This window comes from Oncorhynchus kisutch, linkage group LG4, assembly GCF_002021735.2.
Source record: "Oncorhynchus kisutch isolate 150728-3 linkage group LG4, Okis_V2, whole genome shotgun sequence".
Classification (NCBI taxonomy): domain Eukaryota; kingdom Metazoa; phylum Chordata; class Actinopteri; order Salmoniformes; family Salmonidae; genus Oncorhynchus; species Oncorhynchus kisutch.
The window spans coordinates 41,025,828-41,046,075 of NC_034177.2; the positions used below are offsets into that span (position 1 = coordinate 41,025,828).

Consider the following 20,248-nt stretch of genomic DNA (forward strand, 5'->3'; position numbering starts at 1 on the left):
TGTCCGGGTGGCTGGTCTTAGACGATCCCGCAGGTAAAGAAGCCGGACGTGGAGGTCCTAGGCTCACGTGGTTTCACATAGTCTGCGGTTGTGAAGCCGGTTGGACGGACTTCCAAATTCTCTAAAACGACGTTGGAGATAGCTTATGGAATAGAAATGAACATTAAATGATCTGGAAACAGTTCTGGTGGACATTCAGCATGCCAATTGCATGCTCCCTCAAAACGTAAGACACCTGTGGCATTGATTGTGTGTCAAAACTGCACATTTTAGAGTGCCATTTTATTTGTCAAATCAAATTAAATGTTATTTGTCACATGCGCTGAATACAACAGGTGAAATGCTTACTTACAAGCCCTTAACCAACAATGCAGTTTTAAGAAAAATAAGAACTAAGAAAAATATTTACTAAATTAACTAAAGTAAAAAAATTAAAGAGCAACAATAAAATAACAATAACGAGGCTATATACAGGGGGTACCGGTACCAAGTCAATGTGCGGGGGTACAAGTTAGTCAAGGTAATTGAGGTAATATGTACATGTAGGTAGGGGTAAAGTGACTATCCGGGTAGCCATTTGGTTAGCTGTTCAGCAGCATTATGGCTGGGGTGTAGAAGCTGTTAAGAAGCCTTTTGGACCTAGACCTGGTGCTCCGGTACTGCTTGTTGTGTGATAGCAGAGCGAACAGTCTATGACTAGGGTGGCTGGAATCTTTGGCCATTTTTAGGGCCTTCCTCTGACACCGCCTGGTATAGAGGTCCTGGATGGCAGGAAGCTTGGCCCCAAGTATGTACTGGGCCGTACGCGCTACCCTCTGTTGCGCCTTGCGGTCGGAGGCAGAGAAGTTGCCAAAACAGGCTTGATGCAACCGATGGTGCAGTTGTAGAACTTTTTGAGGATCTGAGGACCCATGCCAAATATTTTCTGTCTCCTGAGGGGGAATAGGCGTTGTCATGCCCTCTTCACTACTGTCTTGGTGTGTTGGACCATGATAGTTTGTTGGTGATGTGGACACCAAGGAACATGAATCTCTCAACCTGCTCCACTACAGCCCAGTCGAATAGGGGCGTGCTCTACCCACCTTTTCCTGACGTCCACAATGATCTCCTTTGTCTTGATCATGTTGAGGGAGAGGTTGTTGTCCTGGTACCACACGGCCAGGTCTCTGACTTCCTCCCTATAGGCTCATCATTGATCAGGCCTACCACCGTTGTATCGTCAGCAATCTTAATGATGGTGTTGGAGTCATGCTTGGCCACGCAGACATGAGTGAACAGCGATTACAGGAGGGTACTAAGCACGCACCCCTGAGGGGCCTGCGTGTTGAGGATCAGCGTGGCAGATGTGTTGTTGCCTACCCTTACAACCTGGGGGCGGCCCGTCAGGAAGTCCAGGATCCAGATGCAGAGGGAGGTGTTTAGTCTCAGGGTCCTTAGCTTAGTGATGAGCTTTGAGGGCACTATGGTGTTGAATGCTGAGCTGTAGTCAATGAACAGCATTATCATGTAGGTGTTCCTTTTGTCCAGGTGGGTGGGGGCAGTGTGGTGTGCAATAGAGATTCCATCATCTGTGGATCTGTTGGGGTGGTATGCAAATTGGACTGGGTCTAGGGTTTCTGGGATGATGGTATTGATGTGAGCCATGACCAGCCTTTCAAAGCACTTAATGGCTACAGACCATGAAGTGCTTTGGGTTGGTGCTAAGGGTCGGTAGTCATTTAAGCAGGTTACCTTGGTGTTCTTGGTTATACGCCAGCACAAGGTGCACCTGTGTAATGATCATGCTGTTTAATCAGTTTCTTGATATGCCACACCTGTCAGGTGGATGGATTATCTTGGCAAATGAGAAATACTCACTAACAGGGATGTAAACAAATGTGTCACAAAATGTTAGAGAAATAAGCTTTTTGTGTGTATGGAACATTTCTTGGATTTTTTATTTCATCTCATGAAACATGGGACCAACACTTTGGTTCGGTATAAATCATAGCCTATTCCCACTTGATGTCCTCTTTGTTGTTTCAGCACCAAAGACAGGGTGCGGGTGCGTGAAAGATAGCCTAGCCTATTCATCAAAAGTGCATGCAGATCTCACCAGCAGATCGATCAAAACATAGATGAAACTTTTCTATGTAAATCCAAACCCATAAAAAAGAAGAACATTGCCTCAAGCCACTGCCACTTGTGACAACACATTTGTTTCTTCGGTCACCATTGCGACGCTGCAGTGGCGGAGAGGAAACCCTATATTTGGAAGCAGTCGTGAGGAGCGCCACCTAACCGGCGAAAACCGGCTAGTAATCTAACATGTAGCTGAACGGTGTCTGGAGTGGCCCGCCTTGGCTTCGCTGCGCGTTTTCCGAGCCACTTGCTGGCTTGCTATTGATCTGACCTGTCTTGCCAGAAACTGCCTTCATATAACATCCAGACGCAGTACACCCCTGAGCAAAAACACAGCTGCTGGTGGGGGGCATGATTGGGGTTGAGGCGAGTTATGGCAGAGTGTCCCCTGTCTAGCTGCTGGCTGTTCTCCCACCGGCGCGCTTATGCGATCTGTCCACACAGACCTGCTGAAATGATGAGTCTGGGGGGGTTACAATGGCTACATAACAAGGAAAGATTGGTTGACTGACTGATCCGCTCATCCTGAAACGCCAGACATAGACGCTCCATACAGAAGCGTAGCCTACCGGTGAATGAGGAAATCCTTAAGGTTGGTGCTATCCGGATTCCTTGGGAAGTCCCTACCCTAAACCCTAACCCCCTACCATAACCTTGACCATAACCCTTATCTAACCTTAACCCCGATCTTAAACGTTTGGCTAAATTAAATAGCTAAACTAAATGGATAATAAGACGATAGTTGGAGCTGTATTAGATTTCAGGCTCTAATCTTGTCCCATCTTGATACTGTGTCCAGCAATATGGTCAGGTACAGCAAAGAAAGACCTAGCAATGATGCAGCTGGCTCAAAACAGAGCATCACGCCTTGCCCTTAACTACACAAACAGAACTAACATCAACAACATGCATGACAGTCTTTCATGGTTGGGGGTTGAGGAGAAATGGACTACTTCTCTTCTATTATTTTTAAGAAACATGTATGTGTTGAAAATTCCTAACCACTTGTATAATCTATTTGCATGCACTTCAAACAGACATACTGTACATACTCCACCAGACATGCCACTATGGGTTTCTTCACTGTACCCGAAACAAAACAAAAAAGATAATGCATCGCTAAATTATGTATAGCGCCATGTTATCATGGAAAGTTCTGCCACCAGATGTTACTTGGGCAGAGAGCAAGTGTATCTTAAAAAAAAACAGATAAAAAACATATTGTATCACAGCGCCTCTCCTCTTTCTAAATATCGAATTTAACTGTACTGTATATAATAATATGAATATAGGAATTGGGTGTAAATAGCATTTTTGTTGTTTCTTGGCGTCTTTCCAATATATAACTCTTATTTGTTTTAAATATTTTGAATTTAATTTAATATCTTATGTTGTCGTGTCTATAATTTACTTTGTCATATATTTATAGCCTACGTTTTATGTGGAACCCATGAAGAGTAGCTGCTGCATGTGCAGTAGCTAATGGGGACCCTAATAAACGAGACTAAACTTAACTATTTTACATTTAAACTTCACTGGGGTGACGTCAGAGTTCGGACTGCCCAAGGATCCCGTTTAGAGTACATCCAAGGTTTCGCGCTTGTTTCCCTATCTGAAGATCACAACCCGTTGTCCGGGTTTTCACAACACAGTCAAATATACATCTAAATCAGTATTTTGTCGTTTCAATTTGGGCAAGGGGCGTGGAAGCAATAATTAGTTGAATCCTAATGCATTATTGCGTCTTTGGTTCTGAAGAGAGGAGAGACAAAACCGGGAGGGGAGGGTGAGGAGGGGTAAAGGCGGAACAAACCGGTGTGCCCTGATAGTCGCTGTAGCGGCTCGCCCGCACTGCAGATTAACTCTTAGCAGGCCGAGGATGCACAGGACCGGTGAGTACATTATTTCCTCTCTTTGTGTAAATGGGCGAATTTGAATCCACAGTAAATTCTCGGGCTGATATATTTTCCTTATAGATGGACGCTGAATTTCCTGTGCCTGTCACCAAAATGGACAGGTGGACTGCAGCTAATACAGGTAGCCTATTGAATCTCACAGAGCTGAAAGTCTAGTACGAGTCCTTACTACACCCTTCTCAGACTCACACTCAGCTCTTCAGCATCCCATCTACATTTCAGGAGCTGTCCACCGCTCCACGCTGAAACGGCGTGACTTATAGCAAGCAGTGTTTCGTGTACTGCTCCTTTGATGTAAAGTAGCCAATAGCCTGTGGAGGACTAGTCAAACCAACAGTGCGGCATGTTTGAGAATGACTCTTGGGAAATGTCACTAGACTAGTAGAGGAAACCCTGTAATATCATATTATAGCCAGTAAGTAGCATATAATTATAACCACGATGGCTTCATTGTTATGTTATTGGAGCCTTTCGTTTAGCAAGGGAGTTGCATTTGGTGTAGTAGGGGTAGCCTAATCGCTATTGTTTGCAGGGATAACTATCTTTTTAAGTTGGCTCAACCTGTTATTTGTGCACTTGAAGAATGCTAGCCTATAACAGATTGAATTGGTGTTATACTGCAGACATTGTTGACCTAAGATTACACCATTCCCCATGCTCACTTTATGACAACTTTATGACAAGAGTAGCTTGTTCTTTTTGGAAGGAGGCCAATCTATAAATTGAGGATCACACTCGGAATGGATGTTCACTAATGCTCAAAATGAGGAGGACCGGTGAGAGTACTTGAAAGATCACACAGTTCCACTCACTTTCCTTTAAAACATACAGTGAATCGTGTTAACTGCTTCAGCAAAAGTGAGTCTACACCAGCAGCGAATGTCTATAAAACAGGGACAGCCATAACCAAACATGTGGTTTACAGTAGCTAGTGAATGTGGGCATCCCTTTAAAAAAAAAATCAACTGTGGGGCATAAACTGTTGTAGGACTTTTGCCAAGGGCTCACCACTGCCAGAAGCTGAGTGTTTGAAATGTGATATTGTCCCCGACAAGACTACATTGATTTACAATTGGCAACTGTTGGTTGTAAACCATATATTTGGACTTGTGGGACAAACATTTACAAGAATCATCAGGTCATAAATGTGGCCTACACCAATAGCCTAAAGAAAATACTGTTTTATTTTTTTGTGCCCAAGTTGAAGCAGCCCTTTCACCTCTGTCTCAGGGCGTTCTCTTCCGTGATCCAAGGGTCCCAGAAAGAGGGTACCACTGCATCTTCGCTCCGGGGTGAAGTTTCCTCTAGTAGGTACAGATCTAAGATCAACTTCCCGTCCCCCAATCCTAACCTTAACTATTAGTTGGGAAAATGCTAAACTGACCCCAGATCTGCGTCTAGAGGCAACTTCACCTTACACCTGTATCTTCAAAATTAGTCAAAGCGTGTTATCTATTCATCCTTACAAGTCAGCACTGTCGCTACCCATGACTAATGTTTCATTACTGGCGGCTTGACAAGTTGACAGTTTATCTCACAGTGATTTATTTCAGATACTTTTACAGTAAATGAACTTCATTCTATTCTACATATTGCAGTATGTTACGCTCCGATACATTCCATTCGTCATCATAAATTGTATCATGCATACGCTGAAAAATGTAACGCTTCATAGCATTCAACAGTAAAAAAGTAGAAACGCTATTATTGGAGGGCATAATAGAGCAGAATTCTATGAAAACCAAATTGTTATAATATTAATGATTGGTCTCAGCTAGGGGCAGGGAGGGGAGGGTCCGGGAAGCCATTTTATGGAGTAAGTCATGATTCAAACAATCCAGTTAGTAGACATGTTTCCCATCCCTCTGTCCTTGCACAATATAATCATTACAGTCTCTCTTCCCCTCTATCTGCAGAATGAATGGGCACGTTTCTGTGTGAATGATGAGAAAGAGATGGAAAGAGAGGTAGAGAAAGTAAGATGGAGAGAAAGAGAGGGGAGGGGTGTTTGCGGTGGGGTGAGCCGGTACAATGTGATCGCAATCCTCTCGAAGGACATTCACGTAACCTTCCTGTAGTGTGCATGCAGCAGCAGCAACCCCCTCCTCACTTGCAGAGTGCAGCAGTGGTAATGGGGCGCACACAAACACATGCATGCACACCTGCACACACACACCTGCACACACGCGTACCTGCACACACACACCTGCACACACACACGCACACCTGCACACACACACCTGCACACACGCATACCTGCACACACGCACACCTGCACACACACACCTGCACACACACACGCACACACACACACACACACACACACACACACACACACACACACACACACACACACACACAGCATTAAGAGGCATCCCTGACAGGTGTCCTGGAGTCTGACATTTGACATCCACAGGTTGGACATAGTGTTCAATAAAGATAATGCCTCACAGCTCCAGGGGGAATAATTTCAAATCAAAGTTTATTCGTCACGTACACAGAATTGCAGATGTTATTGCAGGTGCAGCGAAATGCTTGTGTTTCTGGCTCCAACAGTGCAGTAATACCTAGCAATTAAAAAATACATACCAATAAATAATTAAATAACAAAACACACATAAAAATAAGTTATGTAGTATGACCGACTAGAATATCACATATACATATAAAGTGGAAGAAAGTATGTAAAGATTATTAAAGTGACCAGTGTTCTCTATGTACATAGGGCAGCAGTCTCTAAGGGGCAGGGTAGAATACCTGCTGGTAGCCGGCTAGAATAGTGACTAAGGTTCAGGGGAGGGTACTGGACATAGATAGAAGCTGTTTCTCAGTCGCTCTGTCCCAGCTTTGATGCACCTGCACTGTCTCCTCCTTCTGGGTGGCAGCAGGGTGAACAGGCCGTGGCTCGGGTTGCTGATGTCCTTGATGACCGCCGTACCAGGCGGTGATCCAGCCCGACAAGATGTTCTCAGTGGTGCATCTGTAAAAGTTTGAGTGTCTAAGAGGCCAAGCCAAATTTTTTCAGCCTCCTGAGGTTGAAGAGGTGCTATTGTACCTTCGTCACCACGCTGTCTGTGTGAAAAGGAACCATTTCAGATTGTCATTGATGTGCACACCGAGGAACTTGAAGCTTTTGACTCTATCTGCTGCGGCCCCCTCGATGTGCATGGGGGTTTGCTCTCTCTGAATGACCAGAATATGAGCATATGTCATATGACAAACAATAACATTATATAAATCGCAATCTGATAATATTGATTGACATATATATATATATATATAAAAAAATAATCATTTTTTTGTTTGGGAATAAACATATGCCCTTGTACTCGGCGGTGCAGAAAAGCTTTGTAAGGCTTTCCAAGGTCCTCTTTCTCATCATAGAGGGTGACTTTGCCCTTCAGACTACTGAGCTACTTACAGACTACTTCTTTCAAATTCTCTAAAAGGTTTACAGCTGCATCATTGAGAGCATCTTGACTGGCTTCATCACTGCTTGGTGTGGCAACAGCACCACCCTTGATCGCATGGGGCTACAGAGGGTGCTACGCACAGCCAAGTACATCATTGGGGCCGAGCTCCCTGCCATCCAGGACCTCTATATCAGGCGGTGTGAAAGGAAGGCCCGGAATATTGTTAAAGACTCTAGCCACCCAAACCATAGACTGTTCTCTCTGCCACTGCATGGCAAGCGGTAGCGGTGCATGAAGTCTGACACCAACAGGCTCCCAAGCCATAAGACTGCTAACTAGCTAACAAAATGTCTTCTCGGACTATCTGAGTTGACCCTTGTACACACACAAACACTCACACTCACACACACACACTCACTTCATTTGCTCACACATAACATGCACACACATTTATACTGAGTCTGCACACATTCACACACACACACTCACATACAATCATCATATACTCTGCTGCTACTCTGTTTATCACATATACCTGATGCCTATTCATCTTACCCCCTATACATACAGTATCTACCTATATCACTCCAGTATCCCTGCACATTGTAAATATGATCTTGGAACAGACCCTGTATATAGCTTACTTATTTATTCAGTTTTTTTGTTCTACCTTATGTTATGTTTAGTACTACATTGATATTGATTACTGCATTGTTGGGTTTAGAGCTTGCTAGAAAGGCATTTCACTGTACTTGAGCCCCCACTACTACCGAGTGGGTATTTAAGGCACATAGCCACACAAGGTGACACATAGTAATACTAGTATTTATATCATATAGATAATATGGCTCCCAAGTGGCGCAGCAGGCTAAGGTACTAAATTTCAGTACAAGAGGTGTCACTGTTTCACATCCGGCTGTGATTGGAAGTCCCATTGGGCGGAGCACAATTGGTCCAGGGTAGGCTGTTTTTGTCAATAAGAATTTGTTCTTTAACTGACTTGGCTGGTTAAATTAAAAAAATATATATGGATGAACACTGGATGAGACAGCCTTTCAGTTAATTGCCAAATGGTGTACCTGTGTGCTTCTCTAATTATAGAGATGATCCTAACCAGATAACTTACTTCAACTCTTTTTAATGTTCACTAAGCTTTTGTTTTATCTTTTCAGTCTCTTTTTGGAAGAAAAAAAGGCCAACATTTTGTATGTTTAAATCAAACTAATTGCCAATCTGTCTTTCACAGGAAGAAGGACAGGAGGTATCCCTGTTGCTCTGGGCACGGTACAAACTTACAAACTCATCTGCGAGGAACCACACTCTGAGAACCGAGAGAAAGATCATATGTCCTCTCTTCAATCTGACACACTGTGTGTGGACAAAAGCACAGAATGTACACAGCACAACTGGAACACACTGAAAACCACTGACTGAACCTAACGTCCTTCCTCAATGTTGGAAGAGACAGTCAGAGAGCATTGTTTGTCCCACTCACTCTCAGTGAACATACCCCAGACTGTCCTGTGTGAGTAAAGGTAGCTAGGAGGACAGGGTAAAAGGTGGGAGGTCCCACTCACAGTCAGTGAAGATCCCAAGACACCCAAGAGACTATCCATCAAGACCCAGCCATTACTGACTTTACATAGCCTCATAACCAGGTCTGGCCCGGAGACAGCCAGTCCTGTGTGTGTGGAAGTAGCCCAGTGTGTGTGGGTGGAGGTAGCTAGGAGGAGGGGGCGCCAGTTGTCTTCTCAGGCCGGATGCAGAACATCCTCGAGCAGAACTTAGACATGGCCACGGCTCTGCTGGCGGGGGAGAAGCTGAAGGAGCTGATTCTGCCTGGCTCTTCCCAGGATGAGAAGGGAGGCATGCTGGCCGGCCTCATGGTCCAGCTCAAACTAGAGCTACCATTTGACCGCGTCGTCACCATCGGCACCGTCATTATCCCCATCCTGCTTGTCACACTCGTCTTCACAAGGAATTTCGCAGGTCAGTGGGTCGGCCAGACGACAGATCTGGGTTCAAATACTATTTGAAGCCATTTGAAATACTGTGCTTGATTGAGCTTGTCTGTGGTAATTGAACCAGTAGAATAGTGGCAACAGTACAAACCCCACCCATTTGGCACAGCAGGCAGACCAGAGCAAACGCTAATAGCATTTAAGATTTAGAGTAGTATTTGAACCCAGGTCTGGCAGAGTGCCCATAGAGGGGGCTGTGACAGTGCTGTGCTGCAAACCCCAAACACACACAGCAGGCTGGGAACGTTCTGTCCTAATGTGTTGTTGTTGACTCATCACATCAGCCTCTCACTTAACACTGAACCAGAGCACAGATACTGTAGTAGTCAGCTGTAGTAGCTTCATGTTATTCATGCTATGACATTGGTATATAGAAAAAACAACAACAAAGGTTGCTCTCACAGACAAAGCCCCAACAACATTGGCATTCAGAATGTCTAACATGCAAGGGTGCTCTATGTTATTTTTATCAGAATGATTGAACACCATAGAGAGACCTGGGGAGTTGAGGGTCAGTATGCAATGTATTTGGTGTTTGATGTGAGAAAGATCAGTGCAGACATTAGGCTGGGCCATTCTGGTGAACAGAGAGGGAGAGGAGAGGAAGGTGGGGGCGTAGCTTAATGCTGAGTCAGGCTGTCTGCATAGCAGCACCAACCAGCTGTGACTGAGCATTTCACATAGTGTTGGGCGGAGCCCATTTCTGCATTTTCTGTACTGCTCCTCCCCAAAACTCGAAAACATGGGTCACCCATAGGACTCATTCGATAGGCCGCACACACATCTGAAGTGCCATGGCAGCAACCGATGACAGCAGTGCAATGTGCACAATATTACATTTAAGTACAAAGCAATACTTATTGTATTGATGTCCTTGGTTAGTGACCTCAAATTGTACACACTTATTGTATTGATGTACTTGGTTAGTGCCCTCAAATTGTGCACATTCTGGTGGATTTAACTCTCCTAATATAGGTGGAAGAACAATAAAGAACAATAAAATAAAAGTTGTCAAGCCCGAAAAACAGCCTTTTCACAGACACAGTACTCGTCCCCCAGCCACCTGACTCAGCGCTCTGCACTCAGTGTGCAATGTTGTCATGCTCGGTCCAACACTCATTAAATGAAAGTCACAAGTGCGCCTCAGGGACAGATCTGCCCCTGAACCACCCAGACCTTGGCAGTCAGCAGCCGGCAGCCGAATGGCCTTGCTGCTACCGTGCTCAGCATAACAGGGAAAGAGTGGATGGAATACAAGTGTGGCTTGAAGTGATGCCTCCTCCTCAGTCTCCTCTGCATTCGGTTTTATACCATGAATCAGCACTATCAAATCAAATTGTATTGGTCACATACACATATTTAGCAGATGTTATTGTGGGTGTAGCTAAATGCTTGTGTTCCTATCTCCAACAGTGCAGTAGTATCTAACAATTGACAAGATTACACACAAATCTAAAAGTAAAATAATGGAATTAAGAAATATATAAATATTAGGACGAGCAATGTCGGAGTGGCATTGCCTAAAATACAGTAGAATAGAATACAGTATATAATATGAAATGAGTAAAGCTGTATGTGAACATTATTCTAAGTGAGTAGTGTTCTATTATTAAAGTGACCAGTTATTCCATGTCTATGTATGTAGGGCAGCAGCCTCTAAAGTGCAGGGTTGAGTAACCGGGTGGTAGCCGGCTAACGATGGCTATTTAACAGTCTGATGGCCTTGAGATACTAGCTGATTTTCAGTCTCTCGGTCCCAGCTTTGATGCACCTGTACTGACCTCTCCTTCTGGATGATAGCGGGGTGAACAGGCCGTGACTCGGGTGGTTGATGTCCTTGATGATCTTTTTGGCCTTCCTGTGACATCTGGAGAGCCCTGCTGTTGCAGATGGTGCAGTTTCCATGCCAGGTGGTGATACAGCCCAACAGGATGCTCTCAATTGTGCATCAGTAAAAGTTTGTGAGGGTCTTAGGGGCCAAGACAAATTTCTTCAGCCTCCTGAGGTTGAAGAGGCACTGTTGCGTCTTCTTCACCACACTGTCTGTGTGGGTGGACCATTTCAGATCATCAGCGATCTGTATGGCGAGGAAATTGAAGCTTTCCACCTTCTCCACTGCAGTCCAGTCAATGTGGATACGAGTGTGATTCCTCTGCTTTTTCCTGAAGTACACGATTGTTGACATTGAGGGAGAGGTTATTTTCCTGGCACCACTCTGCTAGGTCCCTCACCACCTCTCTGTAGGCTGTCTCATCATTGTTGCTTATCTGCCTACTATGGTTGAGTCGTCTGCAAACTTGATGATTGAGTTGGAGACGTGTGTGGCCACGCAGTCATGGGTGAACAGGGAGTACAGGAGGTGGCTGAGTACACACCCTTGTGGGGCCCCTGTGTTGAGGATCAGTGAAGTGGAGGTGTTGTTTCCTACCTTCACCACCTGGGGGCGGCCCTTCAGGAAGTTCAGGACCCAGTTAGACAGGACCGGATTCAGACCCAGGGCCCTGAGCTGAATGAGGAGCTTGGAGGGTACTGTGGTCTGTATCAGATGGACGAGGCGATCCTTGTCTTCCAGAGATGAATGAAACCTGAGAGCTCTTCAGACATACAGTACCAGTCAACAGTTTGGACACACTTACTCATTCCAGGGTTTTTCTTTATTTTTACTGTTTTCTCCATTGTACAATAATAGTGAAGAAATCAAAACTATGAAATAACACATATGGGATCATGTTGTAACCAAACAATTGATACACAAATCAAAATATACAGTGCCTTGCGAAAGTATTCGGCCCCCTTGAACTTTGCGACCTTTTGCCACATTTGAGGTTTCAAACATAAAGATATAAAACTGTATTTTTTTGTGAAGAATCAACAACAAGTGGGACACAATCATGAAGTGGAACGACATTTATTGGATATTTCAAACTTTTTTAACAAATCAAAAACTCAAAAATTGGGCGTGCAAATTTATTCAGCCCCCTTAAGTTAATACTATGTAGCGCCACCTTTTGCTGCGATTACAGCTGTAAGTCGCTTGGGGTATGTCTCTATCAGTTTTGCACATCGAGAGACTGACATTTTTTCCCATTCCTCCTTGCAAAACAGCTCGAGCTCAGTGAGGTTGGATGGAGAGCATTTGTGAACAGCAGTTTTCAGTTCTTTCCACAGATTCTCGATTGGATTCAGGTCTGGACTTTGACTTGGCCATTCTAACACCTGGATATGTTTATTTTTGAACCATTCCATTGTAGATTTTGCTTTATGTTTTGGATCATTGTCTTGTTGGAAGACAAATCTCTGTCCCAGTCTCAGGTCTTTTGCAGACTCCATCAGGTTTTCTTCCAGAATGGTCCTGTATTTGGCTCCATCCATCTTCCCATCAATTTTAACCATCTTCCCTGTCCCTGCTGAAGAAAAGCAGGCCCAAACCATGATGCTGCCACCACCATGTTTGACAGTGGGGATGGAGTGTTCAGGGTGATGAGCTGTGTTGCTTTTACGCCAAACGTTATGTTTTGCATTGTTGCCAAAAAGTTCAATTTTGGTTTCATCTGACCAGAGCACCTTCTTCCACATGTTTGGTGTGTCTCCCAGGTGGCTTGTGGCAAACTTTAAACGACACTTTTTATGGATATCTTTAAGAAATGGCTTTCTTCTTGCCCCTCTTCCATAAAGGCCAGATTTGTGCAATATACGACTGATTGTTGTCCTATGGACAGAGTCTCCCACCTCAGCTGTAGATCTCTGCAGTTCATCCAGAGTGATCATGGGCCTCTTGGCTGCATCTCTGATCAGTCTTCTCCTTGTATGAGCTGAAAGTTTAGAGGGACGGCCAGGTCTTGGTAGATTTGCAGTGGTCTGATACTCCTTCCATTTCAATATTATCGCTTGCACAGTGCTCCTTGGGATGTTTAAAGCTTGGGAAATATTTTATATATTATATATATATATTTTATATATGTATCCAAATCCGGCTTTAAACTTCTTCACAACAGTATCTCGGACCTGCCTGGTGTGTTCCTTGTTCTTCATGATGCTCTCTGCGCTTTTAACGGACCTCTGAGACTATCACAGTGCAGGTGCATTTATACGGAGACTTGATTACACACAGGTGGATTGTATTTATCATCATTAGTCATTTAGGTCAAGGTTGGATCATTCAGAGATCCTCACTGAACTTCTGGAGAGAGTTTGCTGCACTGAAAGTAAAGGGGATGAATAATTTTGCACGCCCAATTTTTCAGTTTTTGATTTGTTAAAAAAGTTTGAAATATCCAATAAATGTCCTTCCACTTCATGATTGTGTCCCACTTGTTGTTGATTCTTCACAAAAAAATACAGTTTTATATCTTTATGTTTGAAGCCTGAAATGTGGCAAAAGGTCGCAAAGTTCAAGGGGGCCGAATACTTTCGCAAGGCACTGTATTTTATATTGGAGATTCTCCTTTGCCTTGATGACAGCTTTGCACACTCTTGGCATTCTCTCAACCAGCTTCATGAGGTAGTCACCTGGAATGCATTTCAATTAACAGGTGTGCCTTGCTAAAAGTACATTTGTGGAATTTCTTTCCTTCTTAATGCATTTGAGCCAATCAGTTTTGTTGTGACAAGGTAGGGGTGATATATAGAAGATAGCCTTATTTGGTAAAAGACCAAGTCCATATTATTGCAAGAACAGGTCAAATAAGCAAAGATAAATGACAGTCCATTTTTACTTTAAGACATGAAGGTCAGTCAATCCGGGAAAATGTCAAGAACTTTGAAAGGTTATTCAAGTGCAGTCACAAACACCAAGCACTATGATGAAACTGGCTGTCATGAGGACCGCCACTGGAAAGGAAGACCCAGAGTTACCTCTGCTGTAGAGGATACGTTCATTAGAGTTAACTGCACCTTAGATTGCAGCCCAAATAAATGCTTCACGGAGTTCAAGTAACAGACACTCAACATAAACTGTTCAGAGGAGACTGTGTGAATCAGGCCTTCATGATCAAATTGCTGCAAAGAAATCACTACTAAAGGACACCAATAATAAGAAGAGACTTGATTGGGCCAAGAAACATGAGCAATGGACATTAGACTGGTAGAAATCTGTCATTTGGTCTGATGAGTCCAAATTTGCGATTTTTTTCCCAACTGCCGTGTCTTTGTGAGATGCAGAGTAGGTGAACGGGTGATCTCTGCATGTGTGGTTCCCACCGTAAAGCATGGAAGAGGAGGTGTGATGGTGTGGGGTGCTTTGCTGGTGACATTGTTTAGAATTCAAGGCACACTTAACCAGCATGGTTACCATAGCATTCTGCAGCGATACGCCATCCCATCTGGTATGCGCTTAGTGGGACTATTATTTGTTTTTCAACAGGACAATGACTCAACACACCTCCAGGCTGTGTGAGGGCTATTTGACCAAGAAGGAGATTGATGGAGTGCTGCATCAGTTGACCTGGCCTCCACAATCACCTGAGCTCTACCCAATTGAGATGGTTTGGGATGAGTTGGAACGCAGAGGGAAGGAAAAGCAGGCAACAAGAGCTCAGCATATGTGGGAACTCCTTCAAGACCGTTGGAAAAGCATTCCAGGTGAAGCTGGTTGAGAGAATGCCAAGATTGTGCAAATCTGTCATCAAGTCAAAGGGTGGTTACTTTGAAGAATCTGAAATATAACAAATATTTTTATTTGTTTAACACGTTTTTGGTTAGTACATGATTCCATATGTGTTATTTCATAGTTTTCATGTCTTCCCTATTTTTCTACAATGTAGAAAATAGCAAAAATAAAGAAAACCCTTGAATGAGTAGGTGTGTCCAAACTTTTGACTGGTACTGTATGATGAAATGGACCAATGGTATTTCCCCCCCCACATAAGAAACATCAATAGAATTAACATTATTCTTATAAGGACTGACAGTAAAAAGTTTGGCAATTCAATTGAACTAATTGTATATTCATTTCATTCACTTACTGTAGAGATGACAAACGTCCATAAACATCAGTCATGTTGTAATGTCTCATTATGACAACTAATTCTCTCCATCTTTTCCCTCTCAGAGGAGTCAATCTACTGCTACACGCCTCACAACTTCACCCGTGACCAGGCCCTGTACGCGCGAGGCTACTGTTGGACAGAGCTGCATGACGCCGTGCCCGGGGTGGAGCCTGAACTTCGACCTTCGCTGTTCGAGCACAAGTTCCTGCCCTATGCTCTGCTGGCCTTTGCTGGCATCATGTACATCCCTGCTCTCGGCTGGGAGTTCATGGCCTCCACAAGACTTACCTCCGAGCTCAACTTTCTGCTTCACGAGATAGACAACTGCTACCACCGGGCGGCCGAGGGCCGGGCCCCTAAAATCGAGAAGCAGATCCAGTCTAAAGGACCGGGTATCACTGAGAAAGAGAGACGTGAGATCATTGAGAATGCGGAGAAGGAGAAGAGCCCCGAGCAGAACCTGTTTGAGAAGTACCTGGAGAGACGAGGCCAGAGCAACTTCCTGGCCAAGCTGTACCTGGGGCGCCACCTGGCCATCATCTGCCTCAGCTCCATCCCCATCTCCTACCTGAGCGCCTACTGGCACCGCCAGCGCCAGAACGAGTTCAGCTGTGCCCTGGGGGAGCCTCCAGACACCAGCAGCATCCCAGAGCTGAGGCTCAGCGTCAACTGCAAACTGCCGGCCGTGCAGCTGCAGAGGATCATGGCCGCCGTGGACATCGCCCTGCTGAGCACCATGAACCTCGTCATCCTGGTCAACCTGCTGCACCTGTTTGTGGTGCGCAAGTCCAACTTTGTGTTCGACAAACTGCACAAGGTGGGCATCAAGACACGGAGGCGCTGGCAGAAGTCCCAGTTCTGCGACATCAACATTCTGGCCATGTTCTGTAACGAGAACCGTGACCACATTAAGTCACTCAACCGCCTGGACTTCATCACCAATGAGAGCGACCTCATGTATGACAACGTGGTGAGGCAGCTGCTGGCTGCGCTGGCCCAGTCTAACCAAGATGTCACGCCCACAGTGAGGGACTCAGGCATCCAGACCCTAGATCCCAATATGGACCCCTCTCTCCTGGGGGTAGGGGAGCTGGGAGGGGAGCCACTGGTCATCAAACGACCACGCAAGAAGATGAAGTGGATCCCCAGCTCCAACCCTCTCCCGCAGCCCTTTAAGGTAGGACCCCATACACTAGGCCTAAATGTTGCCTGTCAAAGGTCTGCATATTTTGGCCACTTATAATAGGCTGGAAACACTATATGTTTGTCTAAAGGTAAATTACACCTAGTAAGTTTATTTATTTTATGACTAATTACTTCTAATTATTAGAAGATTCCAGATTTTAGACCCAAATTAACTTGTTAATCTTGTAACTTGCCCGGCCTCAAGATACCTGTGGATTTCCTTCAGGTTAATACCGGAGGATAATAATGTAAATTAATATAAGCTGTAAAATAGTCTTCACCCACTGTGCTGAAAAACCAAAGTACCACTTACTGTACAGTGGGTTGTACTCAGTGGACCAGAGCAATATCAGCGATATTCTTATCAGCGTTTATTGTGAAGACTTGACATGGGCCTTTTCCGATTGAACGGCCCATAGAGAAATTAGGCTCTCAGCAAGAGATGTGTACTCAATTAGAACTCTAAAGGCAGAGAACCTAATCGGTTTCAATCAGAACTAACAATGTTATATCTGTTAAAGGGATTGTTCACTTTTTAAGTTTGAGCTTGAGCTATTAGGGTGATGTCATTTCCTCCAAATTGTTTTTAAGTTTGTTAAAACCTGAGGTAACCCTTAACTAAGTCGGGGAAAACCTTAGGTAAGGAAAACGTACAAAAAGTGAACTATCCCTTTAATAATCTATTCCTACTTGGGATAATTGTACTAATTGTCCATGTCCATTGTGAAGGAACCTCTGACAATGACGCGTTTGGAGAACAGCGTTAAGCCTGAGAAGCCCAAACTGGTGAGGAGGAAAACAGTGGCAGAGAGCTACGTCGCTCCTTTAAGCAAGAGCACACAGTACTCTGCTAAAGGTACTGTACTGAGAGCAGTGACATTACTGTAGGAAATTAGGGTAAATGAAGGTAACGTTTATGGTTACTCAGAATTTTGCTATAGGACTCTATTTTGTATATTTGACTAAAACATTTGCTTCTGGAATGTCACATGCTGTTCATAAAGTTGTGCAATTTGTGCACGATTCAGTCCCACTGTTGTGTTCCATCTCCGCTGACCATATCTGTTGAATCTGTTGAATGCCGACTGTAGATATGAGCACGCTGGAGAAAAAGCATAGTCGCAACTTTTCCCTGGATGTCCACCCGTACATGCTGACCATCCGTAAGCCCACCAAAGTAGAGACAGTCAGCGCAGAGCCTCTACCCCCAGACCACACCCTGGACTCGGTGTTCATTGAGGGCACACACACCATTGTCCATGTCTCCGCTTCTATCACAGGTAAGATTGCCATGCCTAATCTCAGGAGGGATCTGTCACCAAGGAAACCAAACCATATTCTATATATACTCCTGTGTCCTCTGATTCTGGTTGACGTTTTAGATCAAGGAGAAAAAGGTGAAAAATAGCCCACTAACAGAACACTTCACTTAATGGAATGGTGAGGTTTATTTGCAATATATAGAACCCAGAGTTTTTCATTACCAATTCATCCTTATAAGCTACACCAAGATTGCCCAACTGGTGACCCACGGGTGATTTTACTTGGCCCCTCAAGTTTTCTGAGCACAAACTTCAATAAATAATAATAATAATGGTGTGCATAATTTTCATTGTTGGACATAAGACTGTAAAAACACCAGGAAATCAGTGATTTTAATCTTAGAAACCTGTGAAATCAGTGATTGTATACAAATGTAAGCAAGGTTTGAGTTGGTTATGTGTTAGTCAAACATATCTGTTTGGGCTTCTTGCGGTCAATTGGCCCACGGTTGAATGTAGTTGATGATCCCGGGGCTACACTCTTAGAAAAAAGGGTTCGAAAGGGTTCTTTGGCTGTCCCCCATAGGATAACCCTTTTAGGTTCCAGATTGAAACCTTTTTTTTAACCTGGAACCAAAGGGGTTCCTCAAAGTGTTCTCCTATGGGGACAGCTGAAGAACCCTTTTAAGTTCTAGATCACACCTTTTTTTCCAAGAGTGTACAAGTAGGCTATAACTAGGGTCTAATGTTTTTCCGGGTTAGGTCATGTGGTCTGGAAAAATTCTGGGCCTGTGTACCGTTCTGTTTTCTCTCTCTCTCTCTTTAGAAAAGAAAGATCGCACTCCAGAATCCACCAACACAGTCTTCTCTACAATGACCGTCCCCACCAGCACCTATATGAACGGTGCCACTCCCAGCCCTAACCCACCATTTCTTGCTGACCGCCACCTTATAGAACCCCTGATCGAGCAAGAGGAGCCTGAAGATGCCCAGCCTGCAGTCTTCACTCGGATCCCTTCCCACCAGCTGCTCAGTATGCATCAGCTACTCAGTATGGAGGAAGAGGAGGCTAGAGGCCAGGGGGCCAGACTGTCTGAGAGACCCGGGGGGGAACTGATCTCTGCTGGGGAGTGTTGAGGAGGAGACACACACATCCCATCCCACCTATAGCCAAAAACCACATTGTCCCCCTAACCCCTAGTTATGCTGTGCTCATACCTCACTACTCCTCTGGTGAGGGTACTGATTGCGAGTGCTGATGGTGCTGAACCAGAATTTTTAGCTGGAGTGTTGAAGATTTAACAAGAAGGAGCATAAGAGAGGATAGTGGTTCAATGTGTTCTAATCTACCCATAGTCATCTGACTGCTGTTACTCTCTCCACACATGAAGACTTCGGTGAAATGCACACAGGAGCATTACCTTTGTAGATCCTGCACAGTTGAATGGAGCATTTGTTGGTCATGTTCTTGACTTGGAGAGGAAGCAGCTCTTAATGAAAAAGATAAGAAAGAGAATAGGGAAGACATACGGTTTGAAGCTTTTTAAACACATTTTAGAAAAGCACACAATCTATTGTCCATTCGGAAAGTAATCAGGGCCCTTCACTTTTTCCACATTTTGTTACGTTACAGCCTTATTCTAAAATGGATTAAATAGTTTTTTTCCCCATCAATCAACACACAATACCACATAATGACTAAGCAAAAACAGTTTTTTTGAAATTTTTGCAAATGTATAAAAAAATATATAATGAAATATCACATTTACGTACACTACCGCTCAAAAGTTTGTGGTCACTTAGAAATGTCATTGTTTTTGAAAGAAAAGCAATTTTTTTTGTCCATTAAAATAAGATCACATTGATCAGAAATACAGTGTAGACATTGTTAATGTTGTAAATCACACCTGACTATTGACTATTGTAGCTATTGTAGCTAATGACTATTGTAGCTGGAAACGGCTGATTTTTAATGGAATATCTACAGTTGAAGTCGGAAGTTTACATACACCTTAGCCAAATACATTTAAACTCAGTTTTTCACAATTCCTGACATTTAATCCCGGTAAAAATTCCCTGTTTTAGGTCAGTTAGGATCACCACTTTATTTTAAGAATGTGAAATCTCAGAATAATAGTTGAGAATGATTTATTTCAGCTTTTATTTATTTCATCACATTCCCAATGGGTCAGAAGTTTACATGCACTCAATTAGTATTTGGTAGCATTGCATTTAAATGGTTTAACTTGGGTCAAAGGTTTCGGGTAGCCTTCCACAAGCTTCCCACAATAAGTTGGATGAATTTTGTCCCATTCCTCCTGACAGAGCTGGTGTAACTGAGTC

The 20,248-nt window shown here is 44.0% G+C and overlaps 1 protein-coding gene across 2 annotated transcripts; it reads left to right on the forward strand.

Moving 5' to 3' along the window:
* Positions 1 to 3,734: 3,734 nt before the first annotated feature.
* Positions 3,735 to 19,915, forward strand: panx2 (pannexin 2). Of its 2 annotated transcripts, XM_020479864.2 has the most exons (7): positions 3,735 to 4,013; positions 4,098 to 4,158; positions 8,697 to 9,439; positions 15,521 to 16,635; positions 17,373 to 17,499; positions 17,735 to 17,923; positions 18,732 to 19,915. In XM_020479864.2, exons 3-7 carry the CDS (start codon positions 9,211 to 9,213, stop codon positions 19,040 to 19,042), a joined length of 1,971 nt encoding a protein of 656 aa, XP_020335453.1. In that variant the 5' UTR covers positions 3,735 to 4,013; positions 4,098 to 4,158; positions 8,697 to 9,210; the 3' UTR covers positions 19,043 to 19,915. The 2 variants fall into 2 exon arrangements, with proteins under 2 accessions (XP_020335453.1, XP_020335452.1); XM_020479863.2 differs by lacking the exon at positions 4,098 to 4,158.
* The last annotated feature ends 333 nt before the right edge of the window (positions 19,916 to 20,248 follow it).